The sequence below is a fragment of the Hippopotamus amphibius genome, chromosome 13, assembly GCF_030028045.1.
Source record: "Hippopotamus amphibius kiboko isolate mHipAmp2 chromosome 13, mHipAmp2.hap2, whole genome shotgun sequence".
In the NCBI taxonomy this organism is placed as follows: domain Eukaryota; kingdom Metazoa; phylum Chordata; class Mammalia; order Artiodactyla; family Hippopotamidae; genus Hippopotamus; species Hippopotamus amphibius.
This window is the reverse complement of record NC_080198.1, coordinates 86,604,866-86,624,728: the sequence shown is the minus strand read 5'-3', so window position 1 is coordinate 86,624,728 and position 19,863 is coordinate 86,604,866. Positions and strand designations below refer to the sequence as shown.

At 39.2% G+C, this 19,863-nt stretch overlaps 1 protein-coding gene across 4 annotated transcripts in view; it reads right to left on the bottom strand.

The window, feature by feature from the left end:
- The window catches only part of PAPSS1 (3'-phosphoadenosine 5'-phosphosulfate synthase 1), a 99,006-nt gene that overhangs the window by 57,125 nt on the left and 22,018 nt on the right, over positions 1–19,863 (bottom strand). For all 4 annotated transcript variants that reach the window (XM_057705969.1, XM_057705970.1, XM_057705971.1 and 1 more), the window contains 2 exons: positions 16,370–16,508; positions 12,479–12,597 (listed from right to left, as the gene is read on the bottom strand). In XM_057705969.1, the coding sequence (XP_057561952.1) occupies positions 12,479–12,597; positions 16,370–16,508 (258 nt within the window). The remainder of the gene's footprint in view (positions 1–12,478; positions 12,598–16,369; positions 16,509–19,863) is intronic.

The window sequence follows — 19,863 nt, the reverse complement described above, 5'->3', positions numbered from 1 at the left end:
TAAAATCCATTTAGAGCACTAAACCACCATTTTATAAAAAGACAAAACCTTTAAATAATTTATAGCACTACTAAACCAAGAGTTCCTTATAGATTTAAAAACAGTATTTAAAATATCACTTTAGATTAAAACCATCAGCAAGAAGCCTACTTCCTTATGTCATAACCCGCCAAGTTAAAATGCAATACCAGCAGGCCATCTAGTGACCATTCAAGGGTTAGGACAAAACTTAAATAAAAACACCCTCAATATTTTCCAGCGTCTTCTATCTTCTTGAATAGAAATGTGCCAACTGAAGCACATTGAGAAAATAAAGATGCTCTGACAAAATACTAAGAAATTAAGTATTTATATAAATGACCACATTGCCTATTCCAATTATACTACATAAGCCAGATCAAAAGAGAAATAAGGCAATCCAGAGATGATAGAATGAAAATACCCATCATTCTAAAATACTCATTGTAGAGCACACTAAAAATGTTTCTTCGTGGACAGTGAAAACCAATTCCACATGTTAGTAATGACAAAATAAAAGTTCGTATTCTAAGGCAAATCAGGGAAACTTTAAACATGAAAACTTTTCGCTGCCCTCTGACCTCCATTGTGCCTTGTGTGTCTGCATTATGCATTGGCCAAACCTCTCCCCACTGGCAGAAATTCATGTTCAATCATAAAGAGCAATATTCTCCTAGCACCAACACGACAACTCCTTAAAAGATAACATTCCTTCCAGATCTTGTAAGGGGTCACGATGACCCCCACTTTGTACTTACAGATCTGGACTGTACAAACTATCTACGTCATTTAAGGTACAGCACTCTGTCTCAAAAACCTGTATAACTGTGCTTTGACCTTGAAGGGTGGAACAGTCCTCAGAGCTTTCTGAGGGGATGTTCCTGGGTTACGATCCTCTATTTGGCTTGAATAAAATTTTCCATTTCTTTCTTAGATGGACTGCTTAATTTTTCATCGACAGTAAAGAATGTTAAAGAAACAATACCTGGTAGAATTCATTTCAGAAGAGTCTCTCCAAAGTAACACCAAGGATTAGACAGAAAAAATTCCACTTATTTCCAGGGGAGGCAGCACTTCTCAAACACCTGAACTATCTCGGGACGAACAACTTCACCTTCCTAAATTTCTCTCCTCATCAGTAAAATGAGGAAAATTATAACTACTTCCCAGAGTTTTTAACACAAATTACTTTTTTAAGAACTTTTATTCAGATACAATTGACATACAATAAACTGCATATATTGAAAGTATACAATTTGATATTTTTTTTCTTGTTAGTAATATATATATATATATATGGCAACCCCAATCTCCCAATTCATCCCACCCCAAACCCCCCACTTTCCCCACTTGGTGTCCATATGTTTGTTCTCTACATCTCTGTCTCTATTTCTGCCTTGCAAACCAGCTGATTTGTACCACTTTTCTATATTCCACATATATGAGAGTTTTAACACAAATTAAATGCAATAATGCTACTGAAGTGACTACCAAAGGCTTTGTACACGGTAAGACTTCAGGTCTTCCATCAGTGCAGAACCTCTAATCTTCACATTCCCACTCAAAGCACAAACTACAAAGCTATGGAGATTTGGTTACTATTCCTTGAAAACACCACTGCACTCGACATCTTCATACCCTCCACCCCCAATCTGTACTACGTGAGCTCACATAACCTACCTTTGGAAAAATCTAATAAATGTCTTTGTGATGACACAGAAGTTGAATTGCACTGGCTACCCCTGGATCAGCAGGGAGAAGAAGTTTATTAGTAAAAGTGCACATGACACTAAGTCACCTTGTGATCAGGGTGCAGCAGGCAAATGAACTCCTTGTATCACCAAATAACCATAAATTTTGAGCTGAACATCAGGTACTCACTGGTTTCCCCGTGTACCCTAATGCTCATCTGGGATTCAACTCTGTGAGAAAATCAATCAAAGGAAAATAAACGCCAGAAGTAGTTGTGCATTGTGTATTTCTTCCTTCAACTGTATTTTTAAATTCTACATCATGTTATAAAAGAAAAAAATAATTTATATAATCATTCTAGTTTATAACCATAAATTATGGTAGTAAGCTCCATGAAGCAGGAATCTGTTCTATCTAATTCACTGCCACATTCACAGTGGTTTATAGCAGTACCTAGTAGGTATGGCACTAAGTATTTGTTAAATTAACTCACAGGATCAGCCAGTACAAACAGATATACATACTTTCACTGGGAAGTGAAGTCATTTACTTGGGAAAGCATATAATTGAAATTTTTTCCCCAAAAGAGTGTGGTACCCAATAAGGCAAACTACATTAAGGAGGCATTTACATTTCTTTTGTCACTACCCAGCTTTAGGATAAAAGTGAATAATTTTTCAAAAGAAAATTTGTCTGTCTTAAATTAATATAACCGGAATACCTTTCTGGCTGTAAATTTAACTATATTGTATTTGAGGTGTAATGAGAACACTCTTGAAAGTAAAAATCAGAGGCATGTGAAAATGAATTCTAGGAATTCATGTACCTGGAATCCTAGGTAGAGAATCCAGTAAGTTCATGAGCAAGTTAGTTAATATCTCTGAAATACTTCATAGGTTTACTGTGTGAATAAATATAGGATACATAAAGTACTTAGTGCAAAGACCAAGTGGGAAATCGCCAGAGGTGGTTACAAGCTAAAGTAGGAGAAAGACCACTTCCCCCAGATTCTAACAATCAAAGCAAATATTTTAAAAGCCCCACATACATGTCCCTTACAATAAGTATTTGCTAAATGTTCATTTCTTATCTATCCCTCTTTTTCTTTTTTTTTTTTTTAATATTTATTTATTTATTTACTTGGCTGTATTGGGTCTTCGTTCCGGCATGAGGGAGCTTTAGTTGTGGCATGCAGGGTTTTTTAACTGCGGCATGCAAACTCTTAGTTGCAGGATGTGGGATCTAGTTCCCTGACCAGGGATCGAACCCAGGCTCCCTGTATTGAGAGCTCAGAGTCTTAGCCACGGGACCACCAGGGAAGTCCCTATTCCTCTTTTTCAAAAACTTGACTGAAGCTGTCTATCAGATTGTCTAGCAAGCATCATATAGACTAATATCTGTATGAAAGGAAGAATAATAGGTATAACCATTAATTAGGAACAAACAAATTAGGAGCAAGGCATTAATTAAGGCCACAGAGATTAAGGCAAGCAACGGCATAAAAAAAAAAAAAAAAAGGAAACACTATGGTGAAAGACATAAGGACAATAATAAGAAAAAAAATGCATCTTGGAACCAAACTGCGGAGAACCTTGAACACAAATTACCTTAATTCCATAAACAATGGGAAAAAAATCAATATATATTTTAGAGTAAAAAACGGAAAGGATTAGAAAGATGATTTTGCCAACAATACAAAATGGAATAAAAGGCACACAGAACTGGCAGTCAACCCTCAATTTTTTACCATTACAGGGGGAAAAAAAAAAGCAAAGTCCTGTGCATAACAGATACCACACGAGCTTGCATTTTCATTTTACAGAATTATGGTTAAAAATAATTTAAATACAGTGAGGGATCTTGGATTAAATCCAAGAACAGGAAAGGACATTACTGGAAAAACTTGTGAAATCCAAATAAGTTTGTGCTTTAGTATCAGTTTTGAGAAATGGCCTATGATGATGCAAGTTATTAAGAAGAAGCTGGGTGAAGGATATGAGAACTCTCTGTACTATTTTTCAACTTATAGAAGAACTGCAAAATTTTCTCAAGACAAATTTTCTTAAAAAAAACAACAAAATCATTTGCCACTACAAAAACAAAACAAAAACAAAACAAAACAAAAAATCACATAGCCTTTATGTACGTAAAGTGTCAAACTCAAAGGATACTACTCTGAGTAGGGCCCCAAAGAAGTGGTTTAGGAACTGAAGGAAAGAAAGAAGGGATGGAGGGCACCCATCACACATTAAGTTTAAGAATCTCTTTCAAGGGTCTGAAGTATCTGGAATTATCTACAGCCCATAAAATGGCTTCCAAGATTCACGAGCCCCCTAAAATTTTATGAGAATATCTATATGTATTTTTCTGAAGTTTCATAAAACACATAAAAATCACTAATCAGAAATAAAAAATAGATAATACAAACTAATAGAAAATAGAACTATGTATAACTTTCTAACATTGATTGATATGACAAATCTCAAAGTTAAAAAAAAGACAGGTTCAACATACAAAAAATGCAAACAAAAAAACTACAATCTAAAGGAAAAATACTGCGAACATAGTTTCAATGAAAATGGCATAGAATTAATATTTATTGATTTCATACAAATTTATAAGAAAACCATAAACAACCCCAAAAGAGTAAAAGCAGAGTAAGGACAGATAATTCACTGAAAATGAAACAGAGATTCCCAATAGGCCACCACCTAACAAGCAGAAAGGCCAGCTAACCTATAAAATCAAGTGTTCTTGAGCCCATCACAGAGCTGATGTCCCAAAGCAGTAAGGTGAACTGCTTCTAAAGAGTGACAAGTCCCATCAAGTAGTCAAGACACATGAATTATCTCCCTTTAGGAGAGTCTGGGAGGAAGAGATGGCTATAATAAGGGCAGGAAAGGACTTCCCTGGCAGTCCAGTGGTTAAGACTCTGTACTTCCAGTGCAGGCAGTGCAGTTTTGATTCCCTGGTCAGGGAACTAAGATTCCAAAAGCCACATAGCACGGCCAAAAAAAAATTTTTAAATAAAAAATAAAAGCAGGAAGAAGAAAACAGCTTTAAAGTTTTGAAAACTCTTACAGGCTGTGTGTGGACTAGTGTGGCAAGTTAGTATCACTGGGAACTCAGACATGAGGACTTCTGCACTCACAAGCATGCCTACAAACGTATCCACAAGGAAGATCAGCAGCAGGTCTAGAGACCAGAGAGAGCTCCCTCAGCATGCACAGGCACAAAGCTCTGCCCACTCCCTGCAACAGTGTCTCATCCAACACAAAAGCCTTATGCTGATGGGGGAGGGCAGGAACCCCGCCCCTCCCCCACCCCACCCCCACCCAGGGTCCACTGTTCCAGGAGAGGGGTAGAGGCAAGTATGAAGGTAGAAGAAACTCTCTTGGCCCAGGATCCTGACCAATACAAACCAGGGATCTGCATGTGAGGAACAGAAAACCCACCCTCCAAGACCTCCCAAGTTCAAAGAGAGGCTGGCTACCATGAAGGGTGGGGAAGGGACACTGAGAAAGATCCACTCTAAGACCCAGGAGCATGGGTCCTGCTTAAGACTGAAGCTGGACCAGCAGAACTGCGAACCACCACTGCTCCTCCTTCATGAGCCCAGCACTAAGTAATAAGCAACAGCAGTTGACTGCTGAGAGAGGAGTAAGAGCCTGGAAGGGGACCCCTTCTGTGGTACAGGCATGTAAGGAATGGTAAAAGCTGAAGATGGAGTAGAGACGATGGTGAAAACTCTTCAGCAGGCCAGATCCCACATTAAGCACAAGGCAGAATAGCCCACCACTTGAGAAATTTGAAGCTGGCAGTGCATCAAGAGTAACCACAGAGGGACTTCCTAGGTGGCGCAGTGGTTGGGAATCCACCTGCCAATGCAGGGGACAAGGGTTCGAGCCCTGCTCTGGGAGGATTCCACATGCCACGGAGCAACTAGGCCCGTGTGCCACTGCTATTGAGCTATTGAGCTCACGGGCTCTGTGCCCTAGAGCCCGTGAGCCACAACTATTGAAGCCCACATGCCTGGAGCCTGTACTCCACAAGAGAAGCCACTACAATGAGCCCTCGCGCCACAATGAAGAGTAGCCCCCGCTCACAGCAACTAAAGAAAGCCCGTGTGCAGCAACGAAAACCCAAAGCAGCCAACAAATAAATAAATTTATAAAAAAAAGAGTAACCACAGCATAAGGAAACCCAAACCCAGCTGAGCTACTTATTAAATTAACTCAACTCACCACACTAACAGTGTGACAGAAGTATAACTGCCCAAAGCATAAATACTACTTACCTCAATCTCTATTGTTCTTCAGACACAGTACCCAGCTTTCAATAAAAAATTAGGACACATCGAAAAGAGCAAGAAAAACCACCCACTGTTAAGAAATACAGCAAGATCCAAAAATGACCCAGACATTGGAACCATAAGTCAGGACTTTAACATAACTACAATTACCCAAGAGACATACATTATATTAAAGGACAGCCAAATGATGGTAGAATTTTTTAATTATCAGAGTTTAAAAATTCTTCCTATGGGCAAGTCAATATATCCCTTATATTCCTGATAAGGAGTCAGTAACCTTGAAAATAAGTGAACATAAGTTTTTAAAGCTGAAAAGTTAAGACAGAAAAGAGTGAAAGAGCAGAGCATCGTTAGGCTGTGGGACAATATTATATTGTCTAACATATGTGTAACTGGAGTCCCAAAAGGAGGAGAGAGAGTAGGACAAAAATATTTGAAGAGATAATGGTCAAGAGTTTTCAAAAACCAATAAAAGAATAAACTACCTACCTAAGAGCATAAAAGAACTCAAAACTGAAAGAAATCGATCTAAATACACTGAAAAACCTAAACACTTCATACTAAAACTGCTAAAAACCAAAGAAAGACTAAGAGAAAATGTTGAATTTAAGCAGAAAAAGAAAAGAAACATTACAAAGAGAGGGGAAAAAGAAAAGAATTACATCAGACTTTCATTAGAAACAATGCAAACAAGAGGACCATGGAACAACATCTTTAAAGCACTAAAAAAAAAAAAAAAAAAAAAACCTGCCAACCCAGAACTCTACACCCAACAAACACATGAAAAGATGCTCATCATTGCTAATTATTAGAGAAATGAAAATCAAAACTACAATGAGGTACCACCTCACACCAGTCAGAATGGCCCTCATTAAAAAGTCTATAAACAATAAATGTTGGAGAAGGTGTGGAAAAGAGGGAACCCTCTTACACTCTTGGTGGGAATGTAGTCTGGTGCAGCCACTATGGAAAACAGTACGGAGGTTCATCAAAAAACTAAAAATACAGTTGCCATATGATCCAGCAATCCCACTCCTGGGCATACACCCAGACAAAACTATAATTCAAAAAGATACATGCACTCCAATATTCACAGCAATGCTATTTACAATAGCCAAGACATGGAAACAACCTAAATGCCCACTGACAGATGAATGAATAAAGAAGATATGGTATATGTATACAATGGAATATTACTCAGCCATAAAAAAGAATGAAATAATGCCACTTGCAGCAACATGGATAGACCTAGAAATTATCATACTAAGCAAAGTAAATTTGAAAGAGAAAGACAAATACCCCATGATACCACTTATATGTAAAATCTAAAATATGACACAAATGAACATATCTACAAAACAAAAAACAGACTTACAAAGAACAGACTTGTGGTTGCCAAGGGGGAGGGGGGCTGGAGGAGGGAAGGACTGAGAATTTGGGATTAGCAGATGCAAACTATTATATACAGGATGGATAAACAACAAGGTCCTACTGTATAGCACAGGGAACTATATTCAATATCCTGTGATAAACCATAAAGAAAGAGAATATGAAAAGGAATGTATATATAAATATGTATAACTGAGTCACTTTGCTGTACAGCAGAAATTAAACACAACATTGTAAATCAACTATACTTCAATAAAATTTTAAAAATGTATCCTTTTCCCCAAAAAAACATCTTTTAAAAATGAACAAACAAGACTTCCTAGGTGGCATAGTGGTTAAGAATCCACCTGCCAATGCAGTGGACATGGGTTCGATCCCTGGGCCAGGAAGATCCTACATGCCACAAAGCAACTAAGCCCGTGTGCCACAACTACTGAGCCTGTGCCCTAGAGCCCATGAGCCACAATTACTGAGCCCGTGTGCCACAAGTACTGAAACCTGCGCACCTACAGCCTGTGCTCCACAACAAAATAAGCCACTGCACTGAGAAGCCTGCACACCTCAATGAAGAGTAGCTCCCATTCACCACAACTAGAGAAAAACCCACACGCAGCAACAAAGACCCAACACAGCCAAAAATAAAAATAAATTTATATAAATAAAAAAGAACAAACAGATGAGATCTCATATAAAGGCTTTCATCTGATATAAAGTCCTCTGTGCCTCCCAATATACTATGTATATATTGAAACTAGGGTTTTTAAGACACTTTTGGGGAGTTATATACTCTACTTTCTATTTCTATCACCTACAAAGTAAATTCCTCAAGGACAGAAACACAGCTGGTTAAGCTCTATAGTGCCAGTGCCCTGGAATGTGACTAACTACAGTAGTGGGCTTTTAGCAGATATCTGATTGATGATGGATGATGAAAGGATGCATAATGAAGAGATGAGAGGGAAGCCAGAAGCAGAGCAATAAGACTAGCTCAAGAGCTCAGACGTTAGTTAATAGGAAACCTATTAACCAACAGAAAAATAAAGAAGAGAAGAAAGATGTAGTACAAAATGTCCTGGGATTTGGTCCCATGACCTGCAGAGAGTACATCGATATATACAAAGAAAAACATCAGAGCAGGGCAATTATCAATTCATTTTATTTCTACTAAGCTAAAATGTTTGGATAAGGGAAATAAATGAGGAAAGCAAGTCCCAGACTAATCATCTGGTAAACATTTTATAATGTGGAAAACTTCAAAGGCTAAACATTCATAATATATTCAGACATAGGTAGTTTTTATTTAAAAGTTTTATGTCTAGTATATCCAGTAAGAGATACTAGATGAAAGAATTTCATGGTAATAGGATTTTAAAAATCAAGAGGGGGTTCAGACACCACAAGCCACAGTTAGGACAGAATGAGGAGCAACGATGCATCACCGTCTGTGTACCACCATATCAGGAGTACCTGCGCAACACTGAAGAGCAAAGGTAGGGACTCCATGACTGGGGAGAAAGGAACTACTGAGACCCACATAAAGGCCAGACCTCTTCAGCTAAATGAACTACGTGACCCTCCACTGGAAAAGGGGAAGTATGGAGAAAGGAGCAGAAAAGGGAAGAAAAATAACTTCTAAAAACTGAGATCAAGCTAAACTCTGAGAGAATCATGTACCTAGTGGGCCTGAGCTCTGGATAACATCAAACCCCTTTATGTTTCCATATACTCAGGAACCAAAGAAGAGCACTTCTGTCCCTCCCTACAATTCAACCATAAGATGTCATCAAGTTATCACAGGGAAAATCAGGGCACTCTCTAAATGTTTAGGAAAAGTTAACTATATTATGTAACTCAACTTAAAAACATATTGATGCCAAGGTACAGAGCTGAATAATGAAGGCTGAACTTTCTCTATTAGGTATTTGTGTGTTAAAATTATGGATAAAATAAAAGATTACTTGTCTCTCAAGCCTCCTGTGGTTTACAGTGACTAGAGTATTTCATGTGGTACATACATGGTACCATCTCCACAACACCTAACACAGTGATGTGCATACACAGAAAACTGTCAGCACTAGAAAGAATTCTAAAATACGTGTATTCAACAATACATTAAGAGGATCATACACCTTGATCAAGTTGGATTAATCCCAGGGATGTAAGAATGGTTCAGTACCCACAAATCGATCAACGCGATACACCGTATTAACAAGCTGAAGAATAAAAATTATATGATCATCCAAACAGATGCAGAAAGAACTTCTGACAAAATTCGACATCCACTGATGATGAAAACTCTCAACAAAGTGGGCATAGAGAGAACGTACCTCAATATAATAAAGGCCATATATGATAAGCCCACAGCTAACACCATACTCAACGGTGAAAGCATTTCCTCTAAGATCAGGAACAAGATAAAGTTGTGCACTCTCACCATTTTTATTCAACATAGTATTCGAAGTCTTACAGCAATCAGACAAAGATAAATAAAAAGCATCCAAATTGGAAAGGAAGAAGTAACACTGTGACTGCAGATAAGAAGATACCCTACATAGAAAATCCTCAAGGCACTTCCAAAATCTACCAGAGCTCATCAATGAATTCGGTAAAGTTGCAAGACACAAAATTAATCTATAGAAATCTGTTGCATTTCGATAAACTAAAAATGAGCTATCAGAAAGAGAAATTAAAAGACAATTCCACTTACAACTGCATCAAAAAGAATAAAATAGGAATAAATCTAACCAAGGAAGTAGAAGACCTGTTTTCAGAAAACTGTAAGACACTGATGAAAGAAAGTGAAGATGATGCAAACAGATGGAAAGATATACCTTGGTCATGAATTGGAAGAATATTGCTAAAATGACCACACTACCCAAGGCAATCTATAAATTCAACGCAGTCCCTAACAAAATACCAATGGCATTTTTCATAGAACTGGAACAAATAATTTTAAAATTTGTATGGAAACACAAAAGACCCTGAACAGCCAAAACAATCTTGAGAAAGAACAACAAGCTGGAGGTATCACACTCCCTGATCTCAAACTACACTATAAAGTAACAGTCATCAAAACAGTATAGTACTGGTACAAAAACAGACAGAAACAGATCAAAAGAACAGAACAGAGAGTGCAGAAATGAGCCCACACTTCCATGGGCAATTAATCTATGACAAAGGAGCCAAGAATATGCAATGGGGAAAAGACAGTCTCTTCAATAAATAACATTAGGAAAACTGGAGAGCTACATGCAAAAGAATCAAACTGGACTACTTTCTCACACCATATACAAAAATAAATTCAAAATGGATTAAAGACTTAAATGTAAGACCTGAAACCATCAAACTTCTACAAGAAAACATCAGTAGTATGCTCTTTGGTCTTAATAACACTCTTTTTGGCTATGTCTCCTCAGGCAAGGGAAACAAATGCAAAAGTAAACAAATGGGACCACATCAAGCTAAAAGCTTTTGCACAGCAAAGGAAACTATCAACAACACAAAAAGGCTGCCTACTGAATGGGCGGAGATATTTGCAAATGATATATCTGATAAGTGGTTAATATCCAAAATATTCAAAGAACTCATACAACTAACATCAAAAGAACCAAACAACCTGATTAAAAAGTGGGCAGAGGATCTGAGGATCTGAACAGACATTTTTCCAAAGAACAGACACATGAAAAGATGCTCAACATTGCTAATCACCAGGGAAATACAAATCAACACCACACTGAGCTATCACCCCACACCTGTCAGAATGGCTATTATCAAAAACACCACAAATAACAAGTGTTGTTGAGGAGATGTAGAAGCGGGACCCCTCCCACACTGTTGGTGGGAATATAAATTGGTGCAGACACTATGGAAAACAGTATGGAGATTCCTCAAAAAATTAAAAATAGAACTATCCTATGACCCAGCAATACCTCTCCCCTAGGTATTTATCCAAAGGAAACAAAAACACTATAATTAGAAAAGATACATACACCCTTATGTTCACTGCAGCATTATTTAAAACAGCCAAGATATGGATGCAACCCAAGTACCCATCAATAGATGAATGGATAAAGCTGTGGTATATGTATACAATGAAATATTACTCAGCCATAAAAGCGAATGAAATCTTGCCATTTATGACAACATGGATGGACCCAGAGAGGATATTATGCTAAGTGAAATAATTCAGACAGTGAAAGACAAATACTGCGTGATTTCATTTACATGTGGAATCTAAAAAACAAAACAAATGAACAAGCTTAACAAAACAGAAACGGAGTTATTGCTACAGAGGACAAAAAGGTGGTTACCAGAAGAGAGGGGACTGAGAGGAGGAAATAGGTGAGGGTGATTAAGAGGTGCAAACTTACAGTTGCAAAATAAGTCAGTCATGGGTATGAAATATACAGTGTGGGGAACATAGTTAATAACTAATACCTTTGTGGGTGACATATCATAACTAGACTTATTATGGTGATCATTTTGAAGTGTATTTAAAAAGTCACTATGTTGTATAACAGAAACTAACACAGTGTTGTAGGTCAATTACACTTCAAAAACAAACACATACATACAAACTCACGAAAAAAGAGATCAGATTTGTAGTTACCGGAGGCAGGGGGTGGGGGTACAGGGAGCTGGATGAAGGCAGTCAAAAGGTACAAACTTCCAGTTATAAGGTACATAAGTATCAGGGATGTAATGTACAACATTATAAAGAACACTGCTGTATGTTATATATGAAAATTCGTAAGGGAGTAAATCCTAAAAGTTCTTATCACACACACAAAAAATGTTTTTCTATTTCTTTAATTTTGTATCTATATGAGACGATGGATGTTCTCTAAACTTACTGTGATTACCATTTCATGCTGTGTATACGTCAAATCATTATGCTGTACACGGTAAACGTACACAATGCTCTATGCCAATTATATCTCAATAAAATTGTTAGAACTTAAAATACAAATGTTACTCCATATTACCACCACCTTTTTTTTTGAAGGGGGAATGTTATAAGACGGATATAATTATTCTCTGGGGATTCCCTCTTGGACCTCCTCTTACCCGTTCCTGTAGAAGTTCCACAACCTGCTGGACACAGTCATTTACATCACAGGAGTCTGTTTTCAGCACCAATTCAGGGGCCTCTGGTTTTTCATATTCAGAATCAATCCCAGTGAAACCTATAAAAGGTAACAGATAATAGAGGGGGTGGAAACTGAAATTAAGTGTACGTCTCTGCTATGCTCAAGTTCATGTTTATGCCGTCCCTTCTAGGTTACAGGGTTGTAATATTGAAACCTCCTCCTTGGGAGCAGATTTCTAATTAAACTTTTGTTTCTTCTTTGAACACAGTCAATCCTCATCATTCGCAACAGTTATGTTCAAAAAAGTTGCCACAAACACGAAATTACTGAATACTGAACCACTAGAAATGTGGGGTTGGGCTCCTGTGACCTCTTGTCACCAAAGTTTTGTCAATCGATTAATATATAACTTTGTTTTATGAGTGTTTCTGTTTAAAGATACCTTATTTAATATACATTGTTGATTCATTAACACCAAACTCATGGCCTACAGCACTAGAACTCATATCTGAATGAAGCTTATCTAACACGTGTTATTTTCTCCACCAGACAGGTCAGTCCTCCTGCACTTGAAAACACTAGACAGTACTTCAGCACTATGCCGGGACAGGGGGCGGGGAGACATCTTAAACAGAAAACTTGCTGACAAAAAGAAACAAAAACAAAAACAAAAAAACATGGCACTAAATAGGCCATCAGAAGGACATTTCTTTACAGTACGAGAGCTGAAATACAAAAGCCTCGTTCAACTTCAGCTGGGAACGTGTATTCTGGGCGACTAAAATTCTGCTGCTCTGTGTGTGTCTACAAGTGACAGCCAAAGCACTGTGGGTACACTGATGGGGGTGTTACAAATGAATTTTAGTGAGTAAGCACATTTGCAAATCTGTCACCTTCAAATAATGAGGATATGATATTTCTCATCATTATGATTGATGATACTTCCACCACCTTTCCTTTTTTTCTGTTCAGTAAATGCCTACAGTGCCTGGGAAGAAACAGGAATGAATACCAAGTAATCCAGAGCATCCAGCTTCCCTGCGGGAACAAAGGACATAGTGCCTGAGCTTTGGGCATAAAACCAAACTCGACAAGGTTTTTTCCTCTCAGGGCAAACACCAATGCCAAACTGGATATTAGACTCTTATAGACCCTGCTCCAGTTCTAGTTTCCAAACTACCCAGGACTGACTTTCTCGTAGGAACATAAAGAGGCAAGATTTTTACTTTAAAAAAGTTAATATTGTGCAATTGTGAATAATTCCCAGGATCAGAAGTTGAAAGTAAAATTGTTCAAATGACTAGTCTGTTCACAGCTTTGTCTATCTTGGGTGAATTCTTTGCCAACTATTTCCGTACCCATGCTCTGAGACTTTGAAAACAGTTCATCTATCTAGGCAGGAACTTTTCCGGTGGCTTTGTTTCACGGCCAAATCATTCAAACAACACACCTTACATTTGTTTTGGAAACTTATGTATAATGAACAACAACAATAAAAAGGTTACAACTTGAAAAAAGACAAAAAACAAAGAACAAAAAAAAACGATGCCGAGTCAATCTGTCCATTACATTCACCAGGATTACCTACAGCCGAATTAAAGCTCTGCAGGCTTCTTCTGCCATCATGTTAAGTGTTCAGGTAAGACAGATCAACTACTATTAGCTTAAGCAAAATGTAAGTAAGGAATCCTGTTATATCACCAAAAATGTTCCACAACCAAATGTAATCAGTTTAGATATTAACCACTATTTAGATTTTCCGTATCATATATGTGCTACCGTGTAACTGCCTAGAAGAGTAAGAACACAGAATGGGCTGGCTGAGCTGAAGATATACTATTCCTGTCTTTCACATTGCTTCATACCTAAGTCGTTCAAGGTCTGTCTGCCTTGGAATGCCAAGTCATTCTTGGGTTAGAATGGTCAACATGAATTTAAAATCATCACTAAAAAGGTTTAAAATAAACACTACAAGTCTATAGCCTATTTGTTTTTCTATTTCATATTGTTTAAGAATCACATGAAGCCCTGAACCCTAGAAGAAATTTCTGCATTGCCAATATTCCCAACGGTATTAGTGGTGAGTCTCAGTGAAATAGGTGAGGAAAAAACAAACCTGGTTAAAACACTAGTTCTTAAGCTCTGATTCTCAAATGTAGCTACATCCTGGAATCACTGGGTCCCATCCTCAAGAGATTCTGATTTCACTGGTCTGGGGTACAGCCCTGGCACTAGATTTTTTAAGTTCCACCAGATAATACTTATGTGCAGCAAAGCTTGAGGATCACTGTGTTAGAAGACTTGGTTTAACATTTTAGAAGTCTCTTTCTAGTTAAGTTATCCCGTAAGTGATTACAATAAACGTACACTGTGAGAAAAACATTTATATTTAAGTAGATAACAACTACTTGAGCATTACTCATGAATATAATCTAGGTAGTAGAGTAGCTGACACAGGCATATAGTTATAGTTTAGTAAATGCCATGTAAAGGCCTATAAAAGCCTGAAGTCTGCTGAATGTATGCAATCTCACCTGTCCTTGAATGTGTACTATCAAGGCTCTGAAACAGCATTGGTAGGAAACATTTTAAGCACCATTGTGACAATGAGTAAATGATTTTTTAAAAACTGTCCAGCTAGAAACTCCAGTACCATGGCAAACCTAACATAAATAAATGTGTGTACACACATGCACACAGGTATACATTAACCTAAGAACATTTTATTAATGTCTATTCAGAGGAACTAAGAAACACTTGGTAAAGAGGTAAAACATAGAAAACTGAACTAATACAAACACATTCCCAGATACAGAAAGCAAACTGTAAGTGACACTGAGTCTCCGTGGTGGCAAGACGACACGAGCTCTGCCCAAGGAACCAGATTCACCACGGCCAGTGGAACTTGCCCCAACTGCTAATGCGCTCCCAGGTCCAAACAGAAGAGCCCAGAATAATAAGCATTTTCCTTCCTGTTCCGCCTTGTCCTTTCCAGGGCCAGAAGCTGGTGCCAAAATCTATACTTCACAGACCTCCTGGGAGCTCCTGACAATCTGAAGCTATCACACTCCCTGCTGGGAGGGCAAACAAAAGTTACTGGCATGAACTGATCCCAAACAATGCTGAATCTATCTCTGATTTTTTTTTTTTTTAATGCTGGCATGCCCTTCTGTTACTGTTAATAATAATACCGGTAACAGACCAGGACTAATGTCAAAGGATGTCTACAAGAGAAATCGCATGATTGGTATCAAAGGCCACAGCAGAATGGGTTCTAAATGTCTCTATGGCCAAATTTTCATCATAGTTGAAACTCTGGGAGCAGACCATAAAACCAAAAATATGAGCTGTATATACTTTGATAAAGTCACAGATATGTTCATTTAATCTAATGCAGCAATCAAAAAATGAATTTCAGACCATTCCAAGCACTATGGTATAAATAAGAACAAGACATTTTCCTTGCTCTCGAGATGCTTACAGTTCAGGCATTTTTCCCACTAGATATGGAATGTCCTACATTTTCACAGGAACAAAGAGAATAGAAGTGGCAGCAGCTAGCAACTGATATCCAATCTAATGCTAGGCACCTAATTATACCGAATAGGTTTTCCCCAGCCCCAAAGTCCCAATCCTCTACAATTGTCTTGTGAGTAGGATTTCAACCTGATCGGAGATACTGAGCGTGCACGGTGCTGGTACTACTGGTAGGCGTGAGAGGTACAAGAGTGTAACAAGACTCACTTTCTCATTTCAAGGAGCTCCAGGTGGTTTGAACACTTCCATCTCTCAGAAAAGATTATCAGTCTCAGCTATGGTAAGATGAAATATCTAAGGAAAGGCAAACTGGGTAAAACATATGCCTTACCTTTAATTTCTCCAGCCCGTGCTTTTTTGTAGAGTCCTTTGACATCCCTCTGTTCACAAACATGCAGGGGAGCATCAACAAACACTTCGAAAAAAGGTAAACTTGCCCCCTCGTGAATGCGCCTTGCATTGTTGCGATCCTTAGAAAAAAGACACACACAGAAGCATAATAAAGAGTGCTCATATGAATCAAGGGTACCGTATTAAGATGAAGGACAAGGACAAGTGCTTTCCAGCTGCGTTAGTGGCAAATATATTAGACAAAGTTTCATTTACATTTTGAAAATAGGAACTGAAAGAAAAAATAAACCCAAGAAATTATTAGATTAACACACCCATTCTTCATTAAGGATTTTAAAAGCCCTACTACTCTAAAAATCTGAGATATTGGCAAGTTCCAGGAGGGAGAACAATAGATGCCCCATAAAAACTTTCACCTAAATTTTATGAGGAAACTGAGCCAAAGCCCAGCTCGAATGCAGATGTCATCAGGCCTGTCTCTTAACAACGGGCTCAACCTCAGCCTGAGAGGGCATGAAAGTAACTTCACAAGGGGTCCATTCAGAACCCTGAGGCTAGTTTATTCACCTGCCAAGTGCAAATCCCTGCAGCCACTTCACATCTCTAGCTTTCCCAAAAGTTCACTCTTCTGCATGGCTCCTAACCCCCAACTCTGCGATACTTTCATGGCTCAGTCTAAACTCTCTCCACCCTGTCCTCTGGTACACTGCCTCCTTTGTAAGTGAAACTCTTCTTCTTTCTGGTCTTAACTAAAACCAAGTTCTCCCTTGAGGGTTCACTCATCTTCCCGTTCTCAAACGCAGGCCCCACGTTCACACTCTATGTACAAGGCAGTGCCTCCATTTTTAAAGCTAGCCCTGCACCTTCCTCCATCCTACCCCCACAGAGCTCACGTTATCATTTGACACCTGTCTTATAGCCCCTCCAACAACCCACACCTACTTCCACTTTTATCAGATGGCCACACTTCTAATTTCTTTTTTTAAAATTATTTTAATTAATTAATGTATTTATTGGCTGCATTGGGTCTTCATTGCTGCGCGCAGGCTTTCTCCAGTTGCGGTGAGCGGGAGCTACTCTTGGTTGTAGCGCGCGGGCTTCTCATTGAAGCGGCTTCTCTTGTCACAAACCACAGGCTCTAGGCACACGGGCTTCAGTAATGAGTTGTGGCACGTGGGCTCAGTAGTTGTGGCTCACAGGTTCTAGAGCACAGGCTCAGTAGCTGTGCCACACAGGCTTAACTGCTCCACAGCATGTGGGATCTTCCCAAACCAGGGATCAAACCCATGTCCCCTGCATTGGCAGATGTATTCTTAACCACTGTGCCACCAGGGAAGTCCCCACATGTATAGTTTCAAAAAGAAAATCCCCAGACACAAATGCTCTCAATCTCCCCTCTGCCATATAAATAGATATACATCCTCCACATTTATCTCCTTCCCTCCTGCTGCTCCTCCCTTCACAGAATCAAAATCCTCCCCCTACAATGGAATACTACTCAGCCATAAAAAAGAGTAAGATTTTGGCATTTGTAGCAACACGGATGGGCTTGGAGGGCATTATGCTAAGTGGAATAAGTTTGATAGAGAAAAGACAAATACTGTATGATATCACTTACATGTGGAATCTAAAAAAATACAACAAACTAGTGAATATAACTACAACACATACACCAACACTCAAGCCTGAACTCTGTCCTCTCCTGAAATTAAACACACCTTTCCAACTTCCTCCTAAACAGACCCACATGGAGATCCCCCAGGTATCTCTAACTTAACACGGCCAAAACTGAACCCACTCTCTTTTCTCCCAAGCTTGCATTCCCATCTATACTACCCAAATCATGGGATGACACCACTCTTCACCCGGAACCCCCAGAGTTGTTCTGGTTTCTTCCCTTTGCCATTCCACCCTGTGTATGTTGTCACAGAGTCCTTCAGATTCTACCTCTAGACATTACACTAACCCAGTCTGCACTTCTTCCCTAACTTCTGGTTCAACCTGGTTTCTCTTGCCTCAACAACTGTGACACCCTTTTAATCAGTCTGCTAGCTTCCAGCTTTGACCTGCTCTAAGCCACACTCTGCACTGTCCCCAGGATGACAGAGGATGAAATTCAACCACGTCACTAAACTCATCAGAGACTCCCCCCCACCATCAGGGTGAAACCCAGGCCTCTCAGTGTGACACGTCAGGCCTGCTCCACGTGGCCCCACCACTCTCTGTCTTGCACCTGATGTTCTACCAGTAATTAATACCTGCCTGTCTACCAGGCTATTTGGGCCAAATGCCTTTGCCAACGCCTCCCCCGACCCCCGCCAAAAACAGTCCACCCCTCTCCTCTGGCCACAGCAATGTGCTCCCTCACAGCACAGCTCCATGCTAAGTCCTCCAAGAAGCCTACCCTGCCTGTCCAAGCTGACTGAGGGCCTCGCTTCCTCTGGGTTCTCAGAGTACCCACCATACACCTCTGTCACAGATCTTACCCCAATATACTGAAATAATTTTATTAGCTTTATAACCTTAGTATCTGGCAGAGGTATTACGTTGTGATCCTACTATTCCATCTGTCCTTTTAAATGAAGGTGTTCCCAAGTTGCCAACCGTGGCTCTCTTCTTATGCTATATACTCTTTTGTACACTCAACTTCACCTAGGTTTCAACTAATAAAGTTAATGATTCCCAAATCTATATCTCAATTCTACACAACATTCCTGAGCTCCAGAACCAATTTCCCAATCACCCAGTGGTCATCTTCACCTAGATATGCCACTAGCATTATAAACTTAACCCACCTAAAATGAAACAGTCATCTCCTCTCTTCCTACCCTATGTATTCTAACTCAATCATATCATCTCTTCAGAAAGCACCATCTTTCATGTTCACCCCCAAATTCAGCAATCAACCAGGCACCACACCCACTGATGCTATAGGCTCAAGAGCCCTCAAGTATGCCCCATCTTTTCTATTCCCATGGCTGCTACCTGAATTCACTGCAAAAGCCTCGTAACTCTCCTACCTTCCGACAATTCTCATTCCAGGTTTTAAGGGTGACCTCACTAAAATACAAACCCAAAGACACATTCCCCAATACAACCTCAGCCTCTCGACTGCCTGTGGGGCACAGTTGCAAGCAGTCCGGAGCTCTTTGTCACACCTCTGCAAATTGCTCGAGCTTCATCTCCCCTCACATTCATCCTCCACAGCAGCCAAAACAAACCACCTACAGTTCCCCAAAGACCAAATTCCCTCACATTTCCATGCTTTTGACAATACTGTAGCATCTCCTCTGTCTGAAATAGCTTTCTCCTGTCAGTCTAACTGATAAACTGATTCACCCTCATGACTCATTTCAAGTAGCACCTCCTCAGTGAATCTCCCGCAGCACCTTTTTATACGTGTATCTATTCACTTGCCTCAAGATAAACTGCAACTGTTCACATCTCTATGCTCCCACGAGACTACCCACCGAC